Source organism: Meleagris gallopavo, chromosome 22, assembly GCF_000146605.3.
Source record: "Meleagris gallopavo isolate NT-WF06-2002-E0010 breed Aviagen turkey brand Nicholas breeding stock chromosome 22, Turkey_5.1, whole genome shotgun sequence".
NCBI lineage: Eukaryota > Metazoa > Chordata > Aves > Galliformes > Phasianidae > Meleagris > Meleagris gallopavo.
This window is the reverse complement of record NC_015032.2, coordinates 13,602,678-13,610,451: the sequence shown is the minus strand read 5'-3', so window position 1 is coordinate 13,610,451 and position 7,774 is coordinate 13,602,678. Positions and strand designations below refer to the sequence as shown.

The 7,774-nt window shown below is 64.3% G+C and overlaps 1 protein-coding gene across 1 annotated transcript; it reads right to left on the bottom strand.

The window, feature by feature from the left end:
- Positions 1–3,408: 3,408 nt before the first annotated feature.
- Positions 3,409–7,773, bottom strand: MYLK2 (myosin light chain kinase 2; the record flags this gene model as incomplete). The annotated part of the gene is made up of 10 exons (XM_031556613.1): positions 3,409–4,699; positions 4,941–5,073; positions 5,366–5,518; positions 5,647–5,775; positions 5,957–6,027; positions 6,165–6,306; positions 6,649–6,758; positions 6,846–6,939; positions 7,102–7,207; positions 7,623–7,773. Coding segments are annotated over 10 exons (1,170 nt in total), but the record flags the coding sequence as incomplete, so codon positions are not given.
- Between the last annotated feature and the right edge of the window lies 1 nt (position 7,774).

Here is a 7,774-nt window from a genome sequence, read left to right as displayed (position 1 = left end):
GGTGTCTCCCGTCTTCCCCAGCACCCTGCTGGGCACGGGCAAGCCCCCCCCATCCTTGCTTCCTCGACGGCGATGGCTACAAACAGCCCCCCCTGCCCGTGTTCGGCTCCTTTGGCCGCGCGGGGGCCCGAGGCGCTGGGGGGCAGCTACCAGTGCCGGGTGCAGGCGCTGAGCTTCTGTGTGAACGAGCGGCCGTGCGGTGCAGCGCTGGAGCATCTCCTGGCTGCGGCCCCCACCGCTGCTGCCGCCACCCCCCCGGCCCCGTGCCAGCCGCCCTTTGGGGTGGGCGAGCAGAAGGAGACGTGGGGCACGGGGGGGACGATCCCGCTGCAGGGGGGTGGTGGTTACCCCCTGGGGCTGCCCCACTGCCTCTACCGGACGCCTGGAATGTTCTTCTTCGAGTGATGGACTGACACCTCCCCCCCGGCCCCCGGCACCATGCGGGGCTCCGGCTATGGAATAAAGCACATTCGCCCACGCTGCCTCTGTGTCTCTGCGACCCGCTCGGGGTGGGGAGCAGGCAGGGTGCATCGGGGCCACTCCGTTCCCAGCCGGATTGCTGCTGGGACACGTGTCTCTGTGGCCACCCACTGCGGCTCTCCTCCATAAGGACCCCCGTTCTGGTGTCCGTGGGCTGGATGGTCCGGCATCCCCAGAGATGATGGGGATGGAGCCCCTTCATGATGCAGCTTTGTCCTGGAGTGACAGAAGGGAACCCTCTCTATAAAGGGCTGGGGAACATACTGCACCCTGGAGCAAACTCTGTGCTCACTCTGCCCACACCCTGCACTGCTCACACATGGTTTGCCCCATGCACTGTGCATGGTATGAGTGGTGCTGGCCTCAGTACCCATGGAGAGAGCCACTGGGGGAGAGCTCCATGGGATGGGGTGTAGGGGGAGATGGGGCTCTCCCTGCATGGGGCTGTCTCCCTGCCAAGTCCTCACAGCACCCCAAAGAGCTGGTCTGTGCCAGGGCTGTCTGCAGGCATGGCTACAGCCGTGATGGGAATGGCAAGATTCCTCTGACCTGAATCATCCCGGGCGGCTGCCGGTAAGGAGCATCGCCTGAGTCACCACTGCTGGGCCGGGCACAGGCTGGGCTGTGCTGGGACGGGGTGGGACAGGGTGGGATGGTATCCCAGGCCAGGACATGGCTGACAGCCCCTTTCCATGCACTGGGGCAGCATCTCCACAGGGCCCACTTTGTAGCCTAGAGCAGGGCTGGCAAAGTGGGGACCTGTACCTGTGCCTCCATCCTGTGTCCCTGGGAAGGGGCCGCCAAAGAGGCAGTGCCCCAAGGCTAAGGATGCAGGTGCACGGGGCTTGCACCTGTGCATCCTTAGCCTTGGGGCACTGCTCTTTCATCAGCATCGCCTGCATGGGGGGCGATGCTGATGAAAGGGCTCTCCATGATGTTTTGGGGATGGGTATATAGCAAAGCTCCCCGGCCTCCCAAGGCAGCGAAATGCAGCTCAGCCAGGCCCCAGGGTCTCAGCGAGGGCCGGTCCTGGCGTCACTCAGGGACCAGAGCACCGCCACTGCGTCACCCGTTATCAGCCCCAGCAGCCGCTGCCAGGCCATGGCTGTGTCCCAACCCAGGCAGGGCAGGAGGGGCCTCTGTTCATCATCAGCACAACAGCAATGGTCTCTGGGTTGCGGGCTTTGCTTTTCTCCCTTCTTTTTTTTTTCTTTCCCTCCCCTGTGGAAAACAATATTTGAGTGCCTAGATCATGCTGGCGTCTCCGGAGCCGTCTACAGCGAGCAGGGCTGACCTCAGCCCCCTCCTTCGCACGGTCCCCGGGGGCGCGGGAGGAAGCGAGCGCCGCGGAGCCGTGCCCAGGGGCCGTCTGGTTCCCACACCACGCAGCCAGGACGCCCGCCCGCTGGGCTCCCGCCTGTGCCTGGGAACGCATGGCCGCAGCACCAGCCCTGGGAGCACTATGGGAACCCATCGCTGCCCCACAGCACAGATCCTGGCATGGAGATCCCATCCCCGATGGCTGTGAGTCACGGGAAGGTGCCCGGTTAGCATGCAGTGGGATGGGTGCCCCCGTGCAGGAAGGAAGGAGCAGGGCTGCGTGGGAGCATCATCCCGAGGGTGGTCCAGACCCAGCCCTGAAGGCTGCATCCTCAGCATCGCTGCTCCTTACTGGGATGGGGCAGAGCCCCACTGCCTCCTCTGCCTGGATGCGCTGCGTATGGACACCCTCCCTTCATTGCCCCCCATGCTTGCAGCTCCCACCATTAGCTCAGCTCTGGCCATGGCCCGCTTCTCTCCCTGCCCTTCCTCCCCCCGGCTCGCTGCCGGCTCACTGGGTGGCCTGGCCCCAGCCCACTCATGTCTGGGACTGTGCTGCAGCGGGTGCTGGCATGGGAGTACAGACCCCCAGCTCTGGGCAGTGCTGCACCGCCGTGTGCTGCTGCAAAACATCACCCTGCTCGCCTCCCTTCCCCTCTGGGGCTGCCAGTGGGTCACAGCACCAAGAGACCCTCATGTGAGGGGAGACTCACAGGTGCTGACTGCAGTGAGAGCGCACCAGTTTAGGACCATCTCCATCGCTGTGCCCCCAGCAGTGATGGAGATGCAATGGTCACCCACATGTCTAGAAAGGGAGAGGAGGGGGCTGTAGAGTGGTGGTCTCCATCACTTCACACCAGGACTGACCACCCCACATCATCCTGCTCTGGGGCAGCCATGGCCCAGCCGTGCTCGTCTCCAGGTGCTGCCATGGTAGGCAGGCTCTGTGCCACTCCCATGCAGCTGTGGCTGAGAACTGGCACCCACAGCACCCGTAGGCACCGGGGCTGCCCCGCAGCTCACCCTGCAGCCTCCGTGGCCCAGGGCAATGCATGGCTCCTGGGGCCCAGACAGGAAGGAGACGTCACCGCCGCAGAGCGTAACTCAAACCAGATGGGGCCACGCTGTTCTCCAGGACCGCAGGGTGGTCACCGGCAGGAACTAGTCAAAGGCTGCCGGCAGGAAGCGGGCTGGGAGGGACGCCCTGGGCCCAGCAGCAACCCTGCCTGCTCTGCCTTAACTGCTTCGGGGCCAGCCATGCCGGAGGGCACGGAACCCCACAGGTGTGGGGTGGGAGGCAGTGGGACCCCAGGAGGCACAATCTCTTGAGCAGCGCTGAAGCAGTGAGGACACCTTTGTCTGTCTGCCCATCCATCTGCCCATCCATTCATCCCATTCCCACCAGCACCCCCAGCCATGATCTGCACAAACCCTCCTGGGAAGTGCTGCCTGGGGCCACCCTCGGCACACTCGCTGTCCTTCTGTCCCTTCTGCACAGGACAGGATGCCGTTCCCATCCCCTCACCTACCAGCAACGCTCGGTTCCCAGCTGCTGGCCGCACACCCGTGAGGCTTCATCGCCCCTGAGGCCAGCACTGGCCATGGGGCTGCTCTCAGACCTGTACATTTATTTACAAGAAGCCGAACGCACCGGTGTGGGCTCTCCCGCGTCACAGCCCTCACCCCACGGCAAAACCCAAAGCTGCAGGGATGGGGAGCGTGGTGTCAGTCCTGCGCCACGAGGTTGGGGCTCACAGGGACGAAGGAGGGGACGAGGGTTGGGTGGGAAGCGGAGCGGCGCCCGCGGCCCCGGCACGGCCATGCTGACTGCGGGGGGACGCTGGCGGGCGGCAGTTCCTGTGTGTTGGTGGTCAGAGCTGAAGCAATCCTCCGGCGCGGGGGGAGCGCGGCCAGCTGCTCTGCATTAGGATGCCTTTATCTGGCGGGGACGTGTGAAGGAGCGGCCGTGCTGCTCCCCCGCTGGCAGCGCGGAGGGCAAGGGTGAGCAGCAACACAAAGACTCCTTCTTCGCTCGCCGGCTCCCAGCTGGGGATGGATGCTCCTGGAAGCGAGCTCGGATGCTTCCTCCCTTCCTGTGCAGCCCTCCCGGCGAGCAGCAGCGCGGGGCCAAGTCCGGCTTCCTCCGGCGGGGAGGAGCGGCCGCAGCACCGGTCCTGTGCCAAGCGCCGGGGTGTGGGTCCCCGCCTGCTTCAGCATCCCCGCACCGTGGCACTGGCTTCGCTGCGGGAGAGGAGCCCAGCACTGCAAAAAGGATCCAACGAAGCGATCGCGGGGCACTGCTGCGGCATTTACAAGCAGAGCTGAGTGCCAAGCGTGGGTGCGAGGTGGTGGGGAGCGCGTGGGCTGCCCGTGCAGCGGGGCTCATCCTGAGCCTCCCCCAAAGGCAACTGAGAGAAATGCGAGCAGGGAGCGCTGAGCGTGGTGTGGGTGGGACATTGATGGGTGCGGGGAACGGCGGCTGCACGGCCGTGGGAATGAAGGGGGGAGCGTTGTAGGGATGCGGATGGCTCAGGCCCTGAGAGTCCATAAAAGGTGGGAGCAGGTGGGGAGCGCACAGAGTCTGTGCTCTGAGCAGCCCCACAGCACCCGTACCAGCGCAGCGGCCACGAGGGATGCGGCAGAGCTGGAGCAGGACCGGGGGTGGAGCAGGGTTGGTGCCAGCCCTCTGCCCCACAGTGAGATGGATGCAGGTGGGGCCGCCCCCGTACAGATCCTGCTGCGTCCAGGAGCCGGACCCGGGCACGGCCCCAAACCCATAGTCTGGCCCGAGCTCACGGTGCTCAGCCCACACCCGTAATCAGACACCCAGCGCCGTCAGCGAGCCCGAGCTGGTGATCTTCTTGAAGCGGTTGGCAGCACAAACCCCAATGAAGTTTTTCTGCAGAAGAAGAGAGGCATGAGTCCCACTGCAGACCTCTTGGTTGCACCCAGAGGGGCTCCCAGGGCTGGTTCAGGAACCCACCCAGGAACATTCGCTGCCCTCTGTCCTGAGCCCCTAAAATAGGGGCTCCCCTAAGCCCTTGGGATGCACCTGGGGGGAAACTGCCTGGGGACCCTCAAGCCTTCCCAGGCAGCACAGCAGAGTGACCTCAACCCCATCCCCTCCCATCCCTGCACACCTTCCAGCGCCGTCGCATGACGTATTTCTTGAGCAGCACCTGGGACTTGAGGCGGCGGTTGCAGCGTTTGGCTTTCTCTGCCAGGTTGGTGAGCCAGGGGTGCTGCAGGCACTGCCCTGCACTCATCCGGGCGCTGCGGGGTGAGAGAGGAGCTGTCAGCCCACGGCCCCAGCCCACAGGTAGCCCCTTCCCGTGCCCCATTTGTGAGCCCTGGCATAGGCTGTGCTGCAGCCACCAGCCCTGAGGGCCAATGGGAAAAGGGGGCCACGAACGGTCCCGCATGTCTCACTTGGTAGCCCTGACAGGGACAGTGGGGACAGCCGGTGGCTTTGGGGGTGCTGATGGCCTCAACATAGAGAATGGCACACGGGTAGAGATGAGAGCGCACAGGTGGGGGACTGCTGTGGCTGCCGCCAGCTCCGCACCTCTTCTCTTTGATGATGAGGTTGGAGACAAAGTCCTTGGCCTCATCAGAAACGCTCTCGAAGGTCTCCTCGTCGAAGTACCAGTTGGCTGCCAGGACGTTGTTGAGTGTTTCGGTATCGTTGTCACCCAAAAAGGGGGAGAGGCCGCTGAGGCTGGGGGATTGGAGGGCCGGTGAGCAGGGGGTCACGTGCTGAAGCACCCAAACTCCCCTGCACGGAGCAGAGCCAGCACGGGGACCACAATGTGCCCAGGGGAGCAGGGGGGGCTCAGCCCAACGTACAGCATGTAGGTGATGACTCCCATGCTCCACATGTCCGTGGAGTAGGAGACCTGCTCGTAGTTGACCACCTCAGGGGAGAGGAACTCAGGAGTGCCAAAGTTCACCTTCAGCTTCTCCTTGGGGTTGTACCTGCGGATGGGACAGTGATTCAGCAGGGGGGTGACAGGTTGTCCCCAAAGCAATGTCCCCCCCAGGAAAGGATGAGCCCGCTCCCACCAGGCTCTGCCCTTCCCATCCCCCAAACCCAGTCCCGCTCTGAAGGATGGGAGCAGGCATGGAAGGAGCCGAGGGAAGAAGAGGAGCAGAGCACCTTCGAGCCAGCCCAAAATCAATGATCTTCACCATGTGCCCAGTGGCAGCGACGCAGAGGATGTTCTCGGGCTGTGGGGACAAGGACAGGTGGTCAGCAGGGGGCGATGGGGACATGTCACCCACACCCAGGGCACAGCAGTGCTCCGTGTCAGCGCTGCCCAGATCCTCTGAGCCCCGTTCTCTCCAAAAGCCTCGAGTGAACTCACCTTGAGGTCGAGGTGCAGGACGCGCATGTGGTGCATGAAGCGGATGCCCTCGCAGATCTGCCGCACGAACACCATGCAGTCCACCTCTGTCAGGTGGTAATCGTCATCGATGATCCGCTCAAAGAGCTCTCCGCCTTCCACGCTGTGTGGGCACAGGTAGGTCCCTGGGTCACCCAGGGCTCCGTGTCCTCCTGCAGAACCTCCGGCCCCCAGCACCACGGGCACAGCCAGGGTGGGACGTGTGCATGCTGGGGTCATCCCCAGCCCCAACACAGCCATGCGCAGTGCTGTCCCGAGACAGAGGTTGTCCCCAACCCCGGAGCAAGAAGGAAGGTGGGACAAGCAATGCTGGGGACATCCCTTGGTGCTGACCAGCTCTGCTTGGTGTGAGGCTGGCACCTATGCTCCATCCCCACACATGGACACAGCCTCCCTGCCCCTCGCCCAGACATCAGGCACCGTGCAGCACAGCCCCAGAACTCACAACTCCATGAAGAGGATGATCTCCCGGGGTGTCTCGATGGCATCATAGAGCTGGATGAGGTTGCGGTGGTTCAGCTGGTTCATCACATCGATCTCCAACAGCACCATTTCCTGCGGCAGGACCCCCACCATGGCACTGCTGTCAGACCCAGCTGAGCCCCAGCTCCACGTGCCCAAAGCCAGGCTCCCATCACAGACCTTGTCCTTGGCTCCCTGCTTCCGGATGACTTTGGCAGCCAACTTGAGCCCCGTCTGCTTCTCCGTGCACGTGTGTACTTCACCGAATTTTCCTCTGAGGAGAGAGAGGTGTTGATGACATCATGGCTGCATCCCGCTCCCTGCACCCATCCTGCACGTCGCCCTGCAGGCAGGGGCAGTCCTGGGGGCTCAGAGCCACCCCTGGGAGCCAAAGGGATTCGGGTGTCCTCAGCCCTCCCATCCCACCGCCCCTTACCCGCCGAGAATTTCCTTGGAGCTGAGGTTATACTGGGAGCTGACGCTGCCCGTCCGCAGCGTGATGATGCGGTGCGCAAAGGGAGCGGGCGGGGGGGGGACATCATCTACCGAGAGAGGAGGGGAGTGAGAGCAGCACTGCGTCACAGGGAGCCCACTGCTGGGACCCCCGGCTGGGAGCGTCTTGGGTGCTGCAAAAAGCACGATCTGCCAGAGCCTGCCAGCAGCTGCCCCGGCACCTCCTGCATGCCACCCTGCTGCATGCCACCCTGCTGCGTGCCACCCTGCTGCGTGCCACCTTGCTGCATGCCACCCTGCTATGCGTCCTCTCACCATCCGCCGGGCCACCATCCCACGTGTCACGCTCGCCCTCTCCAGGCCACGCGGCTCTGCGTCACCCTCAGCGGACCACTCTCCTGCATGTCATACCAACTCCCCCCTCCATGCGGTACCCTCGCTGCCTCCGTGCCACCGTCCCCGTGCCGCACTGCCCTTTTGTGCCACCACATCCCACTCACCCACCCAGGACAGACCCCAAAACAACAGGAGCCCCACGAGCAGCCCCCACCCAGGGGTCAGCGCAGCCCCCAGCCCTGCTGTGCCCCCAAGGACGCGGTGCAGGACATCGGGACACGCTGTCCCCTGCCACCAGCCAGGCGGTGGCTGTCACTCTG